The sequence below is a fragment of the Coturnix japonica genome, chromosome 4, assembly GCF_001577835.2.
Source record: "Coturnix japonica isolate 7356 chromosome 4, Coturnix japonica 2.1, whole genome shotgun sequence".
NCBI lineage: Eukaryota > Metazoa > Chordata > Aves > Galliformes > Phasianidae > Coturnix > Coturnix japonica.
In genome coordinates this window covers 59,381,014-59,404,493 of record NC_029519.1, presented here as the reverse complement: position 1 = coordinate 59,404,493, position 23,480 = coordinate 59,381,014, and the positions used below count along the sequence as shown (strand labels likewise).

Genomic DNA, 23,480 nt, shown 5'->3' with positions numbered 1-23,480 from the left:
AATACACTCAAGAAATTTACATGGTAACTTCAGGCAAACTGAACTGAACCATAGCCCAGAATGACATATTACATCTCATCTTTTTTTATCCGTCCATTAGAGGAACACTGTGGCCTCAGAAGAGCTGTACAGTCCTAATACACGGCAGCAATATTCCTCTCCTCTGAAAATAGAAAGGCACTGCTGCAAAGCCCGTAGCTGTCGCATCCAAACACCACTGCCATGGGTCTCACAAACAACCATCCCTTCCAGGCAAGAATAATCACATGTATAAAAAGATCAACATCTATCCACATGCTGAGCCTCCTGCTAACAGGGAAAGAAAAATTAACATGTACAATTGAAGAAATTTCAGTATCATTTGGCTGCATACTGTTACTGAAGCAATCAACAGCAAGCTTTCTAAAGATATTCCTCCCAAAATAAGTTCTCAGCTTAAAAACTTCTTTCCACATAAAACATGGTATTGTCATTGCTTTCTATGATAGCTTTCCCCTAAAGCATTATACTGTAAATAAATAAATAGAATAACGTGACCAGCCATTTTGGTGCTAAATAACTACACTGATTTTAGGTTGGCATTTATGCCTTTTCTTAATAAGGAAAAATATCTCATGACTGGATGTGGTGCTCAGGGATGTGATTTAGCAGAGGGTTGTTAGAGTTAGGGTACTGGTTAGGCTGTGGTTGGACTTGATGATCTTCAAGGTCTTTTCTAACCTGGGTAATTCTATGATTCTATGACCGTACCTAAGTACATTTTGCACATAGTTTGCTCCCAACACTCGGCAGTAATAGATGCTAATTTTCATCAAAGCCTCCCTTTATACACCTGATATCACAGGGAATGGTGGAAGCCAGGCCCACAGCTAGAGAATGAAATTCAGTGTTTTTATCTTTGGGAAAGGACCAGATTGACAGTATGGTGAAGCAAAATCCATTATCTCCACTACTGATAAACTAAGTATGCAAAAGCTCAGGAGGGTTAAAGGATAGCCCAAGGTCCCTTCCTACTCAATCTCTGCCAATTTGGCATCAATTAGACCCTTAGAACCAGACAGATATTCTCAGCTTATTTCATACGTGTCACTAAACAGCTAGGATCTAACAACACCTTTTACTCAAGGGACTTGGTGAAAAATCATAATGCAAAATATAAACAGCTGCAAAAATTAAGATATCAATTTTCCTGCCAGCACATAACTGTTCAGTAAAGCATGCATTTTGTTCATAATAAGTTGTAGATGTAGAAAGAACTGAAAAATAAACTTCACTTCTATTTCTCAGGAAGTCTTTCCCCCACAGATTTTTTTCTACACTGGCTCTCCTGGTCTGTGTAATGTCCTTTGCTTCTCAGCCTTTCATGCCTGCTACATTATTCAGCTGGTAGACTGGTGAATTATGAGATTACAAATAACGTGATGTTTGGTATTTATAACATGAAGACTGCACTTAAAATTTTTTTTGGAAGAGATGCAAAAGTAGTTTGCTTCTCAAAAAGAAAACCTGAAAGCACATTCTGGAACAGATGCGGAGGGATAGAGGATGACATCTACCATCAGTGAACAGCACTTGGAAGTTCTGCAGTGGGTGGAGAAAAGTTGGGAAGGGCAGCAATTAGAAATGTTTTGGAAGAAGAGAACATCTTTTTGGATGCAAGTTAGTTTCTGCTGTGCCAATCACTATTTAAGTTAAAGTCACATTTATTTTTCTCCGTTGGGTTTCTGATCTCATCGAGTCATCAATGATGATTGATGGTGTTTCAGGATTTGGGGCTTGGCCAGTTGCAAGTAAAAGGGAGATATTTATTTTTCCTTGGTGCTGCAGTGCAGCCATTAACTGTACCCTGCCCCTTTTTGTTTACAGCCTGCCACTGAAGCCACAGCTTTACAATGTTGTGCTATAAGTGCTTGTCTGGAGCTGGCAGCATAAGTGGCCTTGCAGAACTCTCGCACAACAAACATCACTCTGCACAGAAACCATGCAAACATTTCTTCTGTAATTATCCCTGCCACCGCTCCATGCAGGATCATCCACTCCATTCAAATGTGCCATATTTGAGCCATGTGCACTATTGCTTGCCTTGTGGTAGAGCTACATTTATTTAATCCTTTTAAAAACAAACAAACAAGAAAATGACTTTGACCTTTGCCTTGGCACAAGCATTCTGATTTGAAATGTCCATTGCATTGCTAGCTCTAACCACCCCCCACTTCAATCCAGCTGAACTAGGTCAGATTTATGCACAGGAAAAAAGGAAACAAAACCAGTTTAGTTTTCATGTTTGCTAACATCAAAACATCTTAGAATGGCATTACGCTTTAATAGGAGAAAGAAGGGAACTAGAAAGGGAGTGGCCTGCTAAAAACTAGATTATGCAGATATAGACTCTCTCACTTGCACTTTTTTTTCTGGTTTAAACTGTTCAAAAATGTGTGTTTGAATGCCCCCACTCTGTCTGTACATATGCCATGGGGAGGTTTTGTTGTATGAACTCTTCAACCTGAGAGTTTTAGCAGAAAAGCTTCTTTACAAGGCTTAATTAAAAGCAGGTTTAAAACAGGGCACTCACTCATTCTGGTTTTTATTTTGGCCTTCTCTCTGTGTCAAAAGTCAAGTCCCAAAAGAGAAATGAAGTTCATTATTGAGCCCAGAGAATATTTTCTCTTTCATTTTAAGTCCAACTAAACATGTTTCGGGTTTGAGTTTCGCTTTCGGTGCCTCCAAATGAGATTTTATTTTATATGCACCTAAGGGTGAAATGTAAGGAGATGCTAATCACAATTTTTATTTATTATGTAGAGTAGAACTAACGTGTGAAAAACAGATTGCAATCTCTTTCGCATGCAACTGATTTGGTATGGAGAACCAAATATTCTAAACAGATGGTGCTCAGAATTGGTGCATTCTCCTATTTGCATTCATGCTAAATGCAACATCATTGTGATGAGATGTGGTAAGCAGTCATACAGTCACATTAAAAAAAGCACTGAGCAACATACCACACCAGAACAGGACTGATGGAGCTGTAGGGAAACATCCAACTTCTTCCAAGGAGCTTTAAGTAGCATGAGATTTTTTACAATGAATACTATGCCAGCAGTTTTTAAGGCATACTCTGAAGCAAGACTATATTTTAACATAAATAAAATGGTTCCTATTTATTCCTAAGAATAAAGGTCTTTTCTCCCCACATCGCCTAGTCTAATGAGAGTAGCCATAAAAACATGTGCGTGCAGCACAGCGTGCTGGGATTTCAGTGTAGCAAAGACACATGGTTATTCCAGTGCAAGAAGTTGAGACCAATAATCAAGCCATCAGTCACACTGGCTAACAGGAAATGTATTACGTTAACTGTGGTGGTTTTGCAACTGGACAGTAGGTACAGATTAGTGCATCCTGTTTGCAAGCAAAAGCAGAGGAGTGTGATATTTGTCATAAGCATTTTCCAGAACAAAAATGTGAGGATGTTTTTCAAAAGGCCCTTGAATGTTCACCAGATGTGAAGCACATGCAGCCCTTGAACAAGCGAGAATAATGTGACAATAAAGTTTAATCAATACAACGTGTGCCACTAATCACACCAAGATGACACGCAAATGTCTGAAAAACAAAGATATGCAAATTATTTTTAGTTTTTCATGACAGAAGAACAGGTCACCTGGGAATCCATGGGATGCTGTTTTCACTGTTGTTCAAGAGCCCTTCTGCGAGAAATGTTACACCCTCTGTGAGACAGCAATCTAGGTTTTGTGTTTTTATATATGAAATGTGTGTGTGCCCCGGTGGCGCAGTGGTTAAAGACGCCACCTTGCAACACTGGGGCCCGGAGTTCGAATCCCCCCTGTGGCGCAAGTGGTAGAAGTGCCGCTCTGCTACACAGAGGCTCGAATCCCGGGGGCTGGACTCGATGATCTCTAAGGTCCCTTCCAACCCGCACGAAACTATGAAACTATGAAATGCAGTTCCTATCCCACTACCTCCTAAAATCTTTCACTCTTTAATACTTTTAAAGGCATCATCTGTCTGTATGTACCTCAAATATAAAATTCCCATGAACTGCACACGCAGAAAAAGGACAATGTAACTAGTGCTCAGCAAGAACGCATTACAGTATCTTGAAGCACGTCCCCTCTTTGACTTACAGAATGGAAACAGCATGGGAAAGGGCATACTTCTCCATGTTCATCTTTACTTCTCCACATATACCTATCTGATACTAGATAAAGCATTCAATTTCCACTAGTGATAACTTCCAACAGACCTTGCTCAGGCTACATATCAAACGCACACAGTGATATGCTAGGAAACAATTTCACAAAGACGACCATCCATTTGCAGTTCCAAATACATTTGGAAAGACAACTGATAACCTAACAGAAGCAGGGAAGTTTCATCAGCATAACTGCAAAAATGGCATGAAATCAGAATCTGAAGTAAAATATTGATGTACATGAGCACAATTTTGCCCACATACCTCTCAGCTGCTATGTCCCCCAAATGGCACAGTGGCTTTATAATATGCACATTTGTTGCCACAGATGAACCAGTCAAGTCTACTGTTCTTAAAAATAGCAAACTTTAGTGTTTCAATTTTTTAGAAATATTATTATGCAAGTAGACAGATAAGAATAATTTTTAAGTCACGGATCCAAAACACAGAGAAATAATACAAATCAAGACAAAGAGTATGACCACCATAACACCTCAGCCATTTAAATAAAGTTAAATTTCTATACCAAATCATCTTCGTGAATGTACAGTATTTCTGTATTCCAGAGTGCAAGGATGTCAGTACAGTTAATAGTATTCATGCCTTACTAGACACAGCTACACAAATGGGCTGTTGGACTTCATTAGAACATTCTTTGTTTCTGCAGCCAACATGACTACTTCACAGTACCAGAATACTTGCAAAACAATTCATTTTAAAAGTGCTCAAAGGCAAATGCTATGGGATGGAGGAAACACCCAGTGAGATGCAACTTTTTTCTCCTTTGTCTACGTCTACTGCCTTCTTTTATTAACAAAGCACTATCACGTAAAAGAGTAACCACAGAGAAAGCAGCACCAAAGAAGCTTCAGGCCAGGTAAGCACAGGTCGGTTCAGAAAGAGAGCAAGTATTTACTTCTGCTTTTTGGGGGTGATGGATATAGCTTCATGAGCAAGAACAGATGATGCAGGTGGGGTAAGGGCTGTAATTTGAAGGTAACAGTCATAACAGCATGCTTGCAGAGGCATGTCAAACCTCACCAAATTTTATTATTTTTTTCTGCATGAGAAATCTCATATTCTGTGGAACACAAGACAAACAAAGAGGTAAAACTTACACTTGAGGTTCAGCACTGTGCTAAAAGCACTACTTGCTTTCCAGACTGGAACTGACTTGCACTCAGACAGCCCAGACTGTGGGAAAAGCAGCCTAGTGCACGTGTACAATGTGTCCAGAGATGTCTGTGATCCAAGGAAGCATATACACCAGTGGAAGGGGAAACACGCAGCTCATTAATGTGTAAACACAGGGGGAATGTGACATGGCAGCCCCACTGTTAATCTTGGATATTGCCCACTGTAAAGTTTGCATTAGTTTTTAATTTGTGTTGTTCCTCTACTTTCTGCATGACAGGCCATCGGAAATGATCAAGTATATGCTCCAAAAAATAAGGAAAACTAAGCTAACATACCAACATAACCACACTCAAACCCAGAGATGTAGTGCTAGCATTATCAAACTAGTTTGCAGGTAAGAGATTTGATAGATTGCATTATTGCCTTTGAGATAATGACCACGCTGATAAGCAGCGCCTATGAGTAAAAGTACCCACAGGATGCTATGCACTGAGGTCTTGATTTTCGCCAGACTGTAAAAGTAAGGCAATGCTTATTTCCTTAAGGACTAAATATAATCAGGGAGGGTAGACAAAATTCGAAAGGTAAATGCAGTTCTGCTCTGAACCAACAGAAGAGGCCAAATCCAGTTAAGATTCTTAGCTAAGCCAACAAACGATCTTCAAAAACCACACTTTTCTCATCTATAACAAGCTGAGTGAAAAGAAGAATACATAAAACAGGTCTTTTTATCCAAAAACATGGGTATCATAATGAACAAAATGACAGAGCAAAGACTTACAGCAAGTACACTACAAAAACTTTGCCTCCTGGAGCACAACCGAGTAACAGCAAACAGTGATTCTTTCAACATGTTGCTAATCTGCCTCTCTGCAATGCCTGCAGGTATACTGAGGGGATCCACTCTTTGGCCTGATTAATGTCATTATTTACTGCAAGCAAACAGTTCATAGCGCATTTTCAGAAGAAAAATTGCAGGAGAGAAAGAATGGCAAGTAACAGGAAGAGCTGTGGCTGTCTCCAGTGCCAAGTGTTTGCACCAAGCTGAGCATCATCCTGCATTTCTAGAGCACAGCAAGAAAAAAACCTGAATTGTTTAAATTCCTAACAAAATTGTGTTTATGTGTGCATGTGCATGGATGGGGTACTAGTTTGTTTCTTGCTGTTGTTGTTGTTTCCCCATGAGGCAGCTCCCATTCCATTATTTTATGGCAAGTATTTTGTGCTTCGTACACAGAACATTAATTAAACAGTTTCCTTTTATGTTTAGCCTCTCCTCCCAAATACGCTTTTTCAATTTTACTGATGTGAACATTTGTTCACTTAAGGAAGCCATCTTCTAATTAAAAGCCCATTTCAGAGACTTTGTGCACCTCTTATCTGGATACAAAATATTTGATCTTTAAGAAGATGAGGAAAGGAGGTTTTTTGTTTTTAAATGAGAGCCACAATTGCAAGACTTCACAATTTTTCAGACCAAACACAAACACATTTATTTGACAAGAATAAAAAAGGATATTCTTAGTTCTCATGTGATATGCTAACCCCACTAAAGATATGCTAACCCGTTGTCAGCCAGGGTTTGAAAAACTTGAAACAGTTTTCATTTAGTAGATTAATCAATGGTGCCAGTAGAAATAACTTTTGTTCACTCTAGAAGAATTTATTTAATGCTAAAATAACATTAACACAACTCCTACCCGTATTTTACTGTTTGCAAAGTAGGCTGAGAAGAACATTCCACTGGCAGAAAGTTAGTCGGACTAGCAGTATATTATATATATATATATATATATAATTCCATATAACACAACATAATTATTAGGTATGTATAAATATACATATTAATACATCAATGTACCTTTCTGGGAAAAAGTATATGGAATGTCTTAATTCTGGCACGCCACGCCTGAGAAATGCTCCATAACTGACCTCCCTGCGAACTTAGAACCAGTAAGTTCCTCCACTACGAAATACCAAGTGCAATGCACAAATCCAGGTATACTCAAAACTGCTCATTATTACCACTATTTCAGACCACTGATTTACCCATGTTGCTACAGCACTGAGGTGTTTCCAGCAGCTTAGGACTCTGCCTTACAGAAATGTATAGAAAACACAAACAACTGAATTAGTTTTAAAAACTTCCCATGGTATCATGAATACTATTGGCATTGAACAAGCAAAAGAAATGAACTAAGACATATGAGGCATATACAAGTTCACATGTTCTGGAAATTACTCCCAGTTTAAACGGGAACCTATCAAACCATAAGAACTTACTGTAAATAATTTGGAGGCTTAAGCAGACACTTGCTTGAGGACAGTTGTCTTCTTCAGAAGCCATCAACAAATTATACTTGATCCTCTAGTTGTGTAAGACAGGATGGGTATCAGAGTCCAAACTGCACACTCAACATAAAATACCAAATTCCAGAGGACGACCTTTGCTGTCGACATGGTGCTATGCAAGACTCCCACCAGGGCAATTCATTCCATATGTAGCTTTATGTTAAGAAGTGACTGATCTAACTTAAAGGTGTTTTTCCCCCCCTCTAAATAGTATCTCTAATTACAGACCATTAATATCATAGATCTTCTTGTCAAATGCTGTTAAATATCTCTTCTAAAAAGATTTATTGACCAACATTGTAGGCCACCAGAGAGACAATTCATTGAACTGAATTGAGCTACGTAGTTATAAATTACACATCAACTAAAGCAATGTAAGTAATAATAACAAGGAATGTCACTGATCTTAATCTATACAATGCAAAAACGAAGCTCCCACTACAGCTGAGCTATGAATTACTTTTGCAGGGCAAGAGCAATTAATCCAAAAGCTTTTGTATTTCCCCTCTGCTCTGTATCAAGCTGCTTGATTCAACAGCCCTGAAGCCTATTCTTCAGCTTTTAGCTTATACCAGTTTAGAGTTAATAAACCATCCTCTAGAAAAATCTAGAGGTCTTAAACTTACAGTGAGTTCTGGACAGAGAAGATCTGCAAGATGGTGCCTTACAGCTTCCAAACCTCTTGGCAGCATCCTGCACATGCATGCTTATATGAACAACACTTAACATATTGTGAAATATCCAAAAGTGCAAGTAAATAGTAATGTCACCTTGGTTAAATAACACTTCATGCCTACCCTGCATTTATAAGAGATAGTAAAAGAAATCATAGCACAGGATATAATGGTTATCAACACCCATGCAGTTACATCTTGCTACTGAAACACTAATAGCAATTTAACATACTCAGCTGTATTGCATCTTTTTTTTTCCACTTCTCTTCTGAGTTTGCACTCTAATATTCATGGGAAAAGAAATGATGTCATTTTATTAACCTCATAACCACTTTAAGCCAACAGAAAAATAAAAACATTGGAATGACCAGCTGGCATGAAGTTTCTGTTTCTCTTAAAAACAAGCCTGTATCTTCTGTTTCTCATCTCACTACAGACACATAAAAGTCTTCTAACAAATTTTACACTATCAAAAACAGCAAACAGAACAATACTAAACCTCTTGTATTTGAAAATTTAAACACGAAAGTAGGATGTCCATGTATCTCCAGGAGCTATCCACGTAAGCATGTGTACACAGCTTCCACTATCATAGTATTTGACCTACTTAAATTATAACAAGGTGCCAATAAAAACTCCAGAGACCTTTTGCTAAAGTTTTACAGTGTCCTCTTTCTTGAAATATTGTGGCTTTGAAAAACAAAAAAACACAAATCAATCAGAAAAGAAAAGAAGCTGTAATTTATTTTTTTAAGAAGTCACTAATTCTTCTATTAAAAATAATTAAATTAACTGTAGAAGGCAATATCTTTGATAGATATTCCACATATTCTATATTGAATTCATATTTAAGAAAGAATTTGATACCAAAATACATGGCAGCTCATCTTGTAATCATTGTTTGCAAATCATTAAATAGGCATTTACACTAGAACTTTCTATTATGGGATCTAAACAACACTCACAAGAACTGGCAGTTTAAATCTATTCAGCTTAATAGAAAGGTTTGTATTTAAAATGCACAGCAGGCAATTACTTGAGGAGAAGACATAAAAGATCCTTGGATGGCATGCAGTATCAGGTGACAGAACTAAAAGCAGAATTTGCTGCCACAGAGAAATGATGGCACTAAGAGGAAACTTCACTGTGAACGAATATCTTTGCTCATGGCAACCTACAAAATTTTGTAATCAAATTAAATTCTCCCTGTCTCACTGCAGAGTACAGTAGCAGAATTTCAAACTGCTTAGAGAACTGTATTTTCCTCCCAAAGAAAATATATGGACAAATGGAAAGAAAACCTTAAGAGAAGGAAAATACTATGAGGTAGGATACCTTCTTGATAATAAGGGCATTCTGTTTTAATTCACAGAACATTTAAAACTTCTGTGTAAGAAAAGCTGCATCGCGCAGAGGTAGAACACTAAAACAGTGAAAACTAAGAGAAAAGATGGAACATCCTGATACAATTCTGCTAACCCAGCACAGGAATCACTTCCCCTTGAGATCAAGGCCATAATCCCATTTAAATCCAATTCCACTCTCCGACCATTTATCCATTCCATTTAAGTAGAAAACAAATCTATATCAAGTAAGTAGATGCACCAACTTTCAGTGGATTTCTAGTCAAAACCAAACTTTCTTGTTGGGACACGTATAAATAAATCATGGGTCTAAAACTGTAGTTACAGACCTTATATTATGATAAAATACTGGAAACAGGCTGCTTCTTGCCTCTACCAGGCCATTTTTAGAACTGAGTACCTGCAACATTCACAGAAAGCAAAGATGTTCACATGAGAAGGAAAATGGAAGAGGTTATTCAATGCAAGAGATTAAAGCATTAACACAGCGATGTGGGTTTTCTGAAAAGCACAGTGTGGATTAAGCAGAGAATCAGAAGGCCACTCAGAACGGTTCAATAATGAGAGAAATGCCAAAAAGACGTAAATCTATTTTTCTAGGGAATCTGAGAATCCTAACTGGCTGTTTACAATGGGCTGTCTTCTCTGGCATCAGCTGAAGTCTGGCATGCATCCATAAGGGAAAAGTCTAGAATCTCTACATTGCCCAAAGTCTAATAATATTTTTCCCAGTAGACCTTTCACATCTTCTATGCAGTTCCAATACAGGATAGCAACAGTACTACAGTCATGTTGAAACAATTCCTTCATACTAAGGATTCTTTTAAGGTTTATTATTTTATGCTGTCTGAGATATAACAATTCCACTAAAGAATTTCTCAGCAGTCCTGTTGGAGTACACTGCCATAGCACCAAATGTAGAGCAGAGCGCTCAAGCCAACCATTCACAACATAACATTACAGTTTGGTTTTTTAAATAAAACTTTCTCTGCAATCTTCTGGGTCTCTCAGTATTCTGTTCTTTCTACAAGAGCCTGTCAACAGATCAGAGACAGGCCACATGCTCAAAAACAAATCATACATCTCAGACTTCATCTTCAAAATAGACCCAAATACATGCTGTACAGATTGTGTAATTCAAAGTAATTGCTGTTTGAACTACTGAAAATGAGTATGTCTTAAGCAACAATTACGTTTGCTCAGACAGTTTGCTTTGGCTAACGTATTTTACCTTAATATGATGTGTGGAAGGCTGGGGCTATAATCCAAGGCCGTGTATGATTTTGAGAGTGCTTGTTATACATTTCTTCTTTTATGAAATATATAGCTTGGTTGTTTCTTACCTCTCTGTTCTTCCACTCCCTGATGATTTAAGGCATGTTTTTATTTTTTATCTTATTTTTTACAGGCAGTTGCCTGTTGTGAAAACAACGCTGAGCTTGCAGCTTTATTTTGATTTTAACACTGGACTGGTTTTAAGATGGAACTTATCTTCTGAGAAGAGCTATGCAACACAATTCATTGCAAGAGAAGGAAAGGGACTATGGGCTATGAAATCTCATGCTCCACCACCCAGAAAAAAAAAAAACAAAGAATGGCAGCAATCATTTCTTCACTATACAGTGTTGCACATGTTACTCAAAATAATTCAGTCATAGCAAAGAAAAACATTTGTGGTTTGTTAATTTTTGTTTGTCTTTTTACAAAATATTTTTGTTATTAAGGTAGACAGGAGCTTGCTATTAAAAGTTTTGTATCTTTTGCCTCCCTCCCACTCCACTAAATGCCATAAACATTCATTGATCAGAAGGCTATAAAGCACAGGCTGGGACTTCCAAACAAACCAGGGATTACTTCCTTCTGACAGAGATCATGCAGCAGGTTGAGCTGTCAGTTGTTTCAAATGTCAAGAAAAAGGGGTAATAAATTTATACAAATATTTTTTGTTGAAGTCCAAACCATACATTTCACTTAAGGCTGATTCCAACTTCACTAAAATCTACCTCATGAGGAATTATCTTCCACTAAGATTTAAGGAAATGGTTCCTCTAAAACCAACATAAGCGCAGAAGAAAAAAAGCACAGTGAGGAAAGCACTGAGCTTCTGGTCTCAGTAAAAATTAACACCTATGTTCTTGGAAAAAAATCCTCCTTTTTTCCCAGATGTTTCCAAAAGTTAGTAGCATAGAGTTTGAAATACCACTAGCTCTTAACTTCCTGAGAGAAATCCACATGTAAAAGAAAAGGGTATGTCAACAGTACTGTCACTACCAACAGGATGCCTTAAAAAGATGTCTGCGGGAGAAGCAGAGAGCAGATGTTTGTGAGTGAAAGTATCCTTACTTTCTTGTGTAGGGAATTTCCTACTAAGTTTTTACCTGCTTGGTCAAGCTCCACCCCTTCCGGGAGCACAGCTGAATTACCTTCACCTGTGCAACCACAGCTGACCCATCACATGCCTCAGATGGTTAATCAGAGGTTCAGGCTGTGATCAACAGTTTCCTTTACATGTGGTATTTCAAATACATACAAAACAATCATCCAATTTGGATTATTCAAGGGTTTGACTTTTCATTTCCAAAATTACTCCTAGACAAGACTATAAAAGATTAACTATGTACGTTCCTGTTCTTTTTCTATGTTAACAACAAAGGACAGCTTTTTAATGATGCATCCTGCAAAGCCCATTAAAAAAAAAAAAAAAACAAGCTACAAAATTCAATAGGAATTTATATATATTACTTGAGGAAAAGACATAAAAGATCCTTGGATGCCACGCAGTATCAGGTGACAGAACTAAAAGCAGAATTTGCTGCCACAGAGAAATGATGGCACTAAGAGGAAACTAATATATATATATATGTATATATAATTAAAACATTTTTACTTAAGTAAAATAAATAAATAAATAAATAACAATAACACGGTATGTACCTGCAGAAGTAATCTCTCAAAGGCTAGGAAGTTGTCCCATTTGGAAATCTGAGGGTGTTTCAAAGTCTGAACTGCAGCCAGGACAAGCTGTAGAAGACCACAATGATTCTCCAAAGCTTTGAAATTATTTTTGAAAAGTTGTACATAGGAGCTGAGCTGTTCTGGGGTGACTCTACCTGTGGAAAGCAAAATAGGACATAGCATTTAGCAGCGACAAATACTGACAGCACCACATGTGAACCTAGATTTTTTACAATTATAGTTTATCAGTTATAGAGAAGTAAAATCTTTCTGTGTTATAGTCAAGATCCTAGCTCTATTGCAGTCGCTGGGAGCTTTAGGGAGCAGAAATATGTTAGGATACTTCATACATGAATTACGGGTTAAGATACATGATATGGCAGGTATTTAGCAATATATAATAGATGTAATACCATCCTCTGTTTTCAAACATATAAGAAGACTCATTTAAGCAAGGGCAATGACCTGACCACTACTTCTAAATAACGGCTAATATTTCTACAATATCTCTATTTTTTATCACAAGTCCAAAGAGAATTCGTCAATTTGTCTTCAAAAATAAATAAAAATTAAATTAAATTAAATTAAAGGACAGAAGGACATAAAGGGGGTCATTCTGGCTACACAAACAACATACAATCAACAGTTTTACCATCTAACATTAAAATATCAGGCAAATTGCAAATAATTGGAATTTTGCATTAGAAGTAACATCATGCCTGCTCCAAGGATAAAGGGACACTGATTCTAGTCTGCTAACTTAGGCTGTGGGAGGAAAGTCTGTGGTGTGTCCTTAGGAAAATTATCACAGACAATCACATGTGCCTTCAATACGCAAGGAAAAATGGTGTTAAAGCACCATCCTAATTGCAAGTCTGGACCACAGACCAGTCCTGGGCTGCTTCCTGGTTTCTCGTAGCCACTGCCAATAAAGAGTCATCACTGTCAAACAAAGCAGAACTAAAGAGAAGAGGCAAGCAACATGGAGCAAGGAGAATCCGTTAACTTAGCAGAATGAGCTTGAGCGCCAGGAAGGCCATAGGCTGAAGTGTTTCATTGGCTTGCGCTAGTCTCATCATTTTATTTGGTATTTTTCCATAAAGGAACGATCTGGTAAGACTAACACTGTGTTTCGTCTCTGCATTTGGTTATATCATCAGTTTACAAAATTTTTCATTTGCCTCCATCTTTTCTGTATCAGACACACAGTGGAAAAAGAAAAATGACTCCACCAGTGCATCAGTGTTGAAAGTGCTTTCTCTTAGCTCCAGAGATACCACTGGCAGCCTTTTGAGGAACATTTAGATTAGGGAAAGCTGCTAAATAAAACAAAAACACACAGAGTATTTATGTGAATTTTAATGGAGAGCATCAAACCAAAAAGTCAGCAAATTAAGACACAAATCAAACTGACACCACTCAGTAGGCCTGAGAGCTGACAAAAGGCTTCTACAGTTAGTCCACATAGGCTAAAACAGCAACCGCAGCCATGTGTGTTTTTAGACTAAACATCGGAGCTTTCAGACGTGTTTTATTTCTTGTAAAGCTGTGTCAGGCAGATTTACATGGTGATTTGAAAATGTCAGCCCATGGTGCCTTGCAGCATACCTTTGATAATGACTGCACTGTTACCTTTAGCAGTCATGATATATAGTGGCAGATTCAAGAAATGTAAAAATGATAGCTTGCTTCAACTGGGAAAACATGAAGTGTCCTCATATAAAACAGTAAAACAGGAGGGCTTTTGAGTTTGATTTCATTTTTTATTATTAATTCTTTTTGTAACAATTTTGGTCTGTATAGTTCCCTCGTGAAAGTGAATCCAGATGCACCACTGGATCAGCATCATTTTAGAAAAACAATGAAAAACCTTCCCACCCTAGGAGTATCACCAAAAGAAAGTCCAAAACAAATGTAAACATAAGTGAAACCCTGACCTTAGTAAGTCATTAACAAAACATAATGGCATTGAGGAGTCCAACATCTCATCTGTAACATGTAAAATATTAATGGAAGGACTCAGATCCTTGGTTCAAGAGCTCCAGCCAATTTCTGCACAGCAGTTTCCCTGGACAGCTATATGCCTGTTGCATATAACTATTCCAGTAGAACAGGAATTTAGAAAAGTTATTGGTGGTACTCAACAAATAAATGAGTTTTCCTGGGGCCTAAATCCTCATCACCTTCCCCACTGCTTGCTCACAGAGGGAGATTTCAGCACAAGGCCAACAACAAAGTTAAATCTAATCCCAACCCAATCAGACTTTTATTTATTTTTTAAAGCCCCTCTGCTCTTTCAAGTCCTTTTGTCTTACAGCATAGCAGAAAACTCCTATAAATTCACAAGGAGATAGATGACAACTACATATTTGTATATCGAGTGTTCTTTTGTTTTTCTAAAGCGAATCCAGAGATTCACATAAAGAAGATGGCAACTATCAGAAAGAGTGACAACAGCATTATCTTGCCTTGCACCATACTCTCCTTCACACTCTGTCATGGTCATGCTCTGCTCCACAGTACTACACCTATGCAGAGGTCAAGTCTGTGTAGAGGTTTCACTCATGAGTACTACTTTACGTGGCAAAGCAGTTGCTCATTTTTTACCTCCTTCTTGCAGGAAGAAAGAGAAGTATGACCTCAGCTTCCCCCAGGGATATAGGAGTGCTGATAATCTTCCTTGCACAAACACCAAGAATTCCACACTGTCTAGGAAGTAACCTTTACCATTAGAATAGCATAGGAAATGAAACTGGACGCTATAAGCAGTCATCTGGATGTCTGGAAGTCAAAATAACCCAACACAGTGGGCTACGTACCAGGCTCACTACTGAAGAGCCAGTTCTGCCCAAGAAACACTGAGAATGAGCATATGGAAGCAGCTCTGTACTTAAGCAGTTTGATAAACTGTGCATAAAATAGAAGAAATATATATATATATAGTAACTGAGATTGTTTTAGATTTACTGATAGAGACTGGAAAAGTTAGTAATATGAAGACAGCACTCAGATAAGCTGAAAGATAGACAATTATTGTATGATTTTAACTGAGTTTTAATTTGAGCTAACTTGGCTTAAATTGAATAATAAAAAAGGAAACCTCCCCCCAGAAAGTAGGATTAGGCACTAGGAAACAGGGAAAGAAATTGAGCTCATTTAGAACATGTACATGAAATCAGATAGACCAAAAAATTTTACATAGAAAGACTTTATTATTTGAATAATAAAGAAAATAAGGAGTTGGCTTCCTGTGGCATTATGCAATGATCAAGATATGAGCAATAAGTAAGTTAGCTATTCTGCCCTGGTTTTCATACCACAGTGCCAAACACAGTGGGAAAATGACCCACAACTATGAGATAGTTTCAACAAAGTTGCCATATTAGAACTGAAAAAATAAGCAGGTGAACTGAAGCAAGTTTTGAAACAAGCTGCACATAGAACAAATGGCCATTGATAAGACTGGTAATAAGTCCACCACAACAACTAGACCAGAAACAATAAAAGTCATATTTATATTTAAGGAATGGTGAAAAATAGCTGCCTTACAGGTTTGAGGACACAAACATGTTTAATGGGAGAAAGACCAGGATCTGACTGAAGTCTGTTTCTGAGTAGCTGGAGTAGCTTGAGCGGAATGGAAAGACTTTAACCTCAGAAGTTAAACAGAAAGTTAACTAGACAAGCCACATATGTAGACATGAAGACAATTCCACAGTATGACTTTTTTCCATCTTAAATTAACACTGCAGTCTATATACTGTAATGCAGGCATCACTTCAAGAAAATAATTATTTTTCAAGACAGATTTACCAGTAGATTTTTAAAATTCAGAATCCCAAAGCGGTGGGTTTTTTTTAAACAAGATTTATGGATTACAAGGTGTCTAAAGAGCAAAGGTCAAAAATATCAATGCACTCTTGCAAACATACAGTCCTTATTTTTTCATCTAGCACTTCGTTAATTATCTCCATTGGGACAAGTAAAGATGAAAGTACATTTTGTGACCAATTGAATAAATAAGTGGATGCTTTTCCAAGACTACAGGAATCGCCAAATACACATAGCTTTAAACTTAGTTCAATCTAATGCAAGAACACAGTCTGACTTTCACTGGCTGGAGCACTTTGCTGAGGTCCATTTTTCACTTGACAGAACCACGATGAATAAGAAAATAACTTGGAATTCACAGACTAGCTGAAAAAATCCAGATAAATTGTTTTCCTCATCCATAATCTTAGAAATATAGACCTGTCTCTCCCAGTAGCTTTCCTCTAATCACATCCAATGCCAGATACTTCTAAGGAATGTAATAATATCGTGAAATCCATGAGGCAACAGTACTGCCAAGGGAGTTGGATATTTTGCAAACTAAGTGAGAGCAATTTAGTAGGACAGATGACGCCCCTTAAGTCTCCGTGTTGGTGTAATTTCCAGATGTTATTCTTATTAAATCAACATGTTTTTGTACTTCTTAGGAAGTTTCGGTAACACTCTTTAAGATTAAGTACCATAAAAACAATTCAATCTTAGTTTTTGGTTAGTTATTAATTTCAAAAGTCACCCAGTTCTTACATTACTAATAAAGAAGAGAAGAACACCAACTACTCCCTAGCTTTTTGGAGAGATGAAAAGGGGGATACTGCTTGGCTGACTTCTTCAGAGTAAAGCTCTGGACACTAAGAGCACTCAACCTTGTAGCAGACTGAAAGCAGATGTGACAGGTTTATTTCTAGCAGCATATGCTCATCTCCCAAGAAAACAAACCAATCTGCTCTTGGTTTGACAGTCACCTGTAAGCCTCCTCCCCTCCTTAGTTGCAAGAGCAGCAGCACAATGGAAGATCTAACATTTTTTGTATCACTATGCTGAAGGATGGATGGAACTAGAAACCTCCTTCCTTCCACACATACATACACAGTACTCAAATTAGCTTACTCTTGACTAAATATGTATCATGATCATAAATGTTGCCTCATTTTTCACCTCTTTTACTGCATTAATAAACACAGAACACTAGGTCGTGCCCCAGCAAGAGAGTCACCAGCTCTGAGAAACAGTAACCCTTGAAAACAGTAGTTCACTGCAATCATAAAGTAACTTTAAATCTGCAGATTTGGTTGCATCATCTCCTGGATGCTCTAAACCTCTCACAAATAAAGAACTGGCTTATGTGTCCTAAAATTATATGCCCAAAGGATTCCAGGTGGCTTGTACACGTCCTCATTTAGCACTAAGACATATGTTTTCAGACACTGAATACTTCACTGTGTTCTTGGCTTGTTGTCCCAGACAAAGGGAGGTTGTTGTTCATTGGTAGGTTATTCAAAAGGACTGATTATTTCTCTTATGACCTCTGAAAGACTTGAATAGCTGAGAATACCCTAACGATCACTTTGGGTGGGAAGCAAATAAAAATAGATGGAAAACATGATGATGTATGAGTACATACATATGTAACTCAACTTGTCTTCATGTAAATAGTTCTTCTTTGCAAGACTGAATCATCAAGTTTACAGTTATGATGGAAAAACAGCAATGAGCAAGCCACCCAGTTTTACTGTACAGCCATGTCCCACTTAAAGTGTAATGCTCAATGGTATTTGCAAGCACACTAGCATATAATATATATTCATATCCTTTGCCATGTGCTGCTCTCAGTGATAGTTTGTTCCTTTAGTTCTAGACCTCTTCCAGCTACTTCAAGTTTGTTCTCTTTTATTCCTTTCTTTTTCACTTGTCAGCTCTTTTTTAACATTAATTCTGAAGTCCTTTCTGTCATCTTGTAGGACGCACAAAACACAGTGCAGAACCCACAACTGCCACAGAGATTCAGCAAAACCTTGGTGCCACATGGCTTTGTTGCATGCCAAGCACACACTGGAACTGGTGTTTCCCCACCCCATATATCCAGGAGCTCTCTTGCTTAGCTAAAACAGTCATTATGGTTGATCTGAGAAAAAAACAACCCAAAAAGCAATGGAATAAATCTTAGCAGAGAACAGAAGACATCAGTTTAACTGCTTCTTTTCAGGGGGCTGCATCACTATTCAGTAACTTCAAAAGTTTTATCTTTACATATGTGTGTATATATGTATATACATATATATAATCAGCTTGTTTCTCCATAGCAGGATCTAACTGTATACCTACTGCTGACTAACAAGCAGTCAAAAACTCAGAGAAGCATTTCAGCTTTTCCTGAACAATTTGGTTTGTTCAATGTAAAAGTTGTTCATTTAGACAAATGTTAGAAACACCATGACTTAATAGAGATTTACTTCTCAGAAAGGGTGGTCAGGCAGTGGAATGGACTACCCAGGAAGGTGGTGGAGTCACCAACCCTGGGGGTGTTCAAGGAACGACTGGATGTTGTGTTGAGGGACGTGGTTTAGTGGGAGCTATTGGTAATAGGTGAACGGCTGGACTGGATGATCTTGTAGGTCTTTTCCAACCTTGGTGATTCTATGATTCTATGATTCCAGACAATTAAGTATTGTTACTTACAATACTTACAAGTAATTTCCTTTTCACTTAAGGGTATATATCTTGTAAATGAACATTGTTATTGATTTCTTACGTTAAAGCCTTGTGCCAAAACTTCAAAAAAGTTTATCCATACATTAATGTTTCCTTCTGCTGCACACATCTTATCAATTCTCTACAGTAAGACCAGACTGAAGTAACTTTTCACAACACTTATATAAAGTCAAAAAGGTTTCACAAAGTTGATATATGCCTTGCAGTATTACATTAGCAAAGAACATAAACAATGAAATGATATATTTGCAAGAGTAACACATTTCTGTTTTCTTCAAAATTTTTCATGATTATCTCCAATTTTAATCACAATCAGACACAGAAGGAGACCTGGCCACAAGTTAAACTTAAGCATTTGAGTTGACTATCTACACCAAAAACCAAAATGAAAGAAAACAAACCAAAAAGAGACTTTATTCAAAAATTCCAGACACATAGAAAGTACATTGTGACCACAATCCCTACATATATATATACATATACATGTATATATATTATGTGTATATATATATATATATATATATATATATAATACTAAGGTCAGCCAAATAGTTCTCCATCCATGTGCCAAGTGTAACTGAATCAAAGATAACGTACTACCTGAATATTTCTGTTTGTTATTATCACTCAGTCTCCTTCACTAGAGATGTTTCCCTTAACTAAGAGGCAAGATTTAACGACACCAAGACCCACAACAAAACCATTTCCATAAGGAGTAACTGTTGTATTTGGAGAACCCAGGAGGGTTCCACATTCCCTATCATTCCCTTCATATCAACAATTAAAAGGAAAATACGGTTTTTCAAGGTACATTTTCAACTAGGAAGTGTGAATTACACAAGTGTTTTATCATTTTTTTCTTTTTCTTAGCATTAAACTTACGTAACTGCCCATAGGATAGCCTCTCATCTCTATCTATTTCCAATATTTGCTCAAAGTAAAAAAAAAAAATAAATAAATTTAAAAAAAGAAAATTATCATTTGTTAGCACAGTACCTTAACATTTGGGACAGAGGATTTTCCAGTTCTTTCTTTAAATACAGAGATGGCAGCACTCACTAAGAACACGTGTCATGGATGCTAGATACCAGCAAGCCTTTTGTCACATTCAGGATGCCATTTTGCACTAACTTTAAAGTAAACTGTTTAAAACCCTTTATTTAAAGTTTCCCTGTGTTTCTTCTATTTGCAACAGACTGATACTGATTCTGCAACCTAAATCCCTCTGAAGTTCAGAATGTGAGAGTCTGGCAGGTTGAATATGAAGCAGCAGTCAGGCCCTCGTGGCAGCAGAAGCAAACCCAGGAGGCACCAGCACAACAGGGAGAAGGACATCACACCTCACAGTTGCAGCTATTTTATGGTATGTTTGTTTTCTTGTTTAGTGCTGTCAAGGATCCTATCCTGTGTATTGAAAGGTAAGACTGAAAAAAAGAACTGGCATACCACTTTCCTTAATGAAGCATTTAGCTGTGAAAGGAGCATTATGTTTAGTGCAAAGAGTGTTCCTCAGCTGGTGATCCTTCTAAACAACACTATGCACCAATGCAGCATCACTTACTGACGAAAAGCAATCTGCTCCGCTTCTGAATCTCTTCATCTCAGCTATTTTATCACATATCCTCAAAAACAGAGAACTCCCTTGGCAGGAATATCTTAATCCATTCTGTTACATCTAGTTACAGAGACTACATGAAAAGTTCAGTTACTTAAAAAAAACACAGAAGAAAAAAAAAACCCACACAACCAGGTTGCTACATATTCTTTGCACATCCAGGGCTTGGAGCAACATCATTACTGTAGACTGGCAAAAGCCAAATGACTGTCAGAAGATGGAACTTTTTAGTTCAGTGAACACTGATTACTCTGATGAAACTGTGAACTTCATCCTAGTGCAAGGTGAAACATCCATAACATCAGTCTATTTCCACATTTGTATCTGGTGGTGACTATTCAGAATGACTACCTTTATTAAGTGTTATCAGGGAGAGCTTACCCCCTCTAAAATCAAAATCAAAGAGTGGTCATCCACTGTGAATGCAATGGTCTATAAGGAAGCCCCCACAAAGAGTCCAAAGCTTTTAGAAACACTTGAAACTCTTCAATGAAACATTTGCAGTCTAAGACCAAAAAAAGCCTTCCTGCCTCCAGGGGTGAGTGATGCAACAGCACATCTGCTGTATTGACCACCACTGAAACTAGAAACAATTACTACAGGTCAAGACCACACTTACAGCTGCACTACAAGGAGAAGTCAAGAACTCAGTACTGTAACAGGCTGTAAAATCAAATCTGCTTGGCTAGATAGCTCCCACACTGCAGAACTTCTGTTGCTTTGGATGAGGGGAAAAAAAGGGAAAAAATTATTCATGATTCACACTGTGCAACAAAAGGACTCCAGGGGAGTCCTGGAGTCCAACAAAAGGACTCCAGAGGAGCAGTCCCATCTTTTCCTGTGTTATTGACCTGAAGAGCACCAGTGAGCTACTGGAGGAGCACAGAGAGACTCACCATCAAGAATTTAGGACTCTGCAAACTAAACCAGGCCCATCTCAATCAAGTTGGTGCAGGAACCCTCCTGTCCCATGAGACCGCCTTCAGAAAGGCTTTGCCTTCTGCAGCTTGTTGTCCCAACATGCTTGAAGATGAGTTAAACAAAAGACAGAGGAATGTGCACAAACAACTCCAGAACCAGTCTACAACTTGATCCCTCTGCATCTCGGGCCACCCACATACTGAGAAGACCAGCTGTTACCCAGGTACCTATAACTTACCCTAATGTGTGCTGCAAAGGGATCTGAATGCTGCACAGACTGCTTTGAGGCCTATAATGCTCACCCACCTTCTCCTCCTTCATAAAGGCCTTAAATACAGCCTGCCATTGTCTCACTAGTTGTCTTTTGCACGGAATTGGCCTAATTATCTGGGGAGATATCAGTGCACCTATCTACTTCACCGTGACTCATTTTCTTTGCTGGTAGCTTTTATCCCTAGAGTTTATTCCAGGAACTGAATGGCACTGAATCTTGAATATTTTTACACTGATCTTGTCATGAATAAATAGTATGTTAAATGCCACTACAGTCCAGTGCAATTTCTTTTTTTTAAGAATTGTACATTTTGTATTCTTCACATGCTTTATATTTCTAGATAAGATATTCTCTTCCATTTATCTTTTCACATCAAAATGCTATTTCTTATCTCCATTGAAATTTAAGGATCTCCCTATTTCTACCCAAAAGTTTTACCATGCAGTTCACCCCACACACATTTGGCCGTTTGAGAGCTAAGGACCCTTCTTTATCTCACACATTCTGAGCTACTTGTATAGTGAGCCTGATTTTTGAAACTCTATTTCTACAATTTAAATAGAAAGAAACCAGAAGGCCTTTATTCTGTTATCAAGGTCTCATGTCACAGCACAAAGCACCTAACTTCTGTTGCTATACCGGTGTTTCATCTTTCAGTCTCCATATCAGTAAAGAGACACAATAAAAGACTTCAGGCTTGACTGAAATTTACCATGCTTTTTCCAAGCAGAAGAGCAAAGGTGTTTCTAAAACCACAGAGCATCTGTAGCAAGTTTTTTATTACTGCCAAAAGACTACACTAATAGCAAAGCTTTCAAGAGGAGATTCATGGATGATCACATTCAGAAGACAATTAAGATACGCATTAAAACTATAAAGAATGGAACTGGAAATAGAGGAGTAGAAAAAATAGCATCTTTCTGCTGCACTGCTAATCAGGCTGCTGCCTCAGAGTGAAACTCCTTGCAGTCACTTAATTTAAGAGCCAAGTACAAGCAATCTCTTTACTGTCTCACTTGAATCACTATAAAACTCAACAGAATGCCATTAAAATGATCTTCTGTAATGTCTTCCAACAAGCCTTACAAAAACAATTCTTTCAATAAAATAAAATGCCAGAGTTTTCATTATGCGGAAGTATTTTGACTTTATGTAAGTAGACTTCTAGCACAGGACAGCTCCACCTACTGTTTACATATAAACACACTGTTTTGGGAACTACAGATTGCTGAAAGGGTTAAGGATGTTCCCAAGACTTAGATTTATCAAAAACATGCCCACAGTAAGCAACACCAAGCAAACACTGCACAAAAGTCAATACTGACAGCATTAGATAATCTACCTTTCTTGAAGGTGATAGAAGAACACTTGTCCCACTTGATAACCTGAGTATAAGACTGTTTCAGCATAAGAAAAATTGCCGTTTATTTACAAA

General features: G+C 37.7%; 1 protein-coding gene across 2 annotated transcripts in view; it reads right to left on the bottom strand.

The window, feature by feature from the left end:
- Positions 1-23,480, bottom strand: part of SCFD2 (sec1 family domain containing 2) — a 160,356-nt gene that overhangs the window by 109,635 nt on the left and 27,241 nt on the right. For both annotated transcript variants that reach the window (XM_015862316.2, XM_015862315.2), the window contains exon 4: positions 12,675-12,850. In XM_015862316.2, the coding sequence (XP_015717802.1) occupies positions 12,675-12,850 (176 nt within the window). The remainder of the gene's footprint in view (positions 1-12,674; positions 12,851-23,480) is intronic.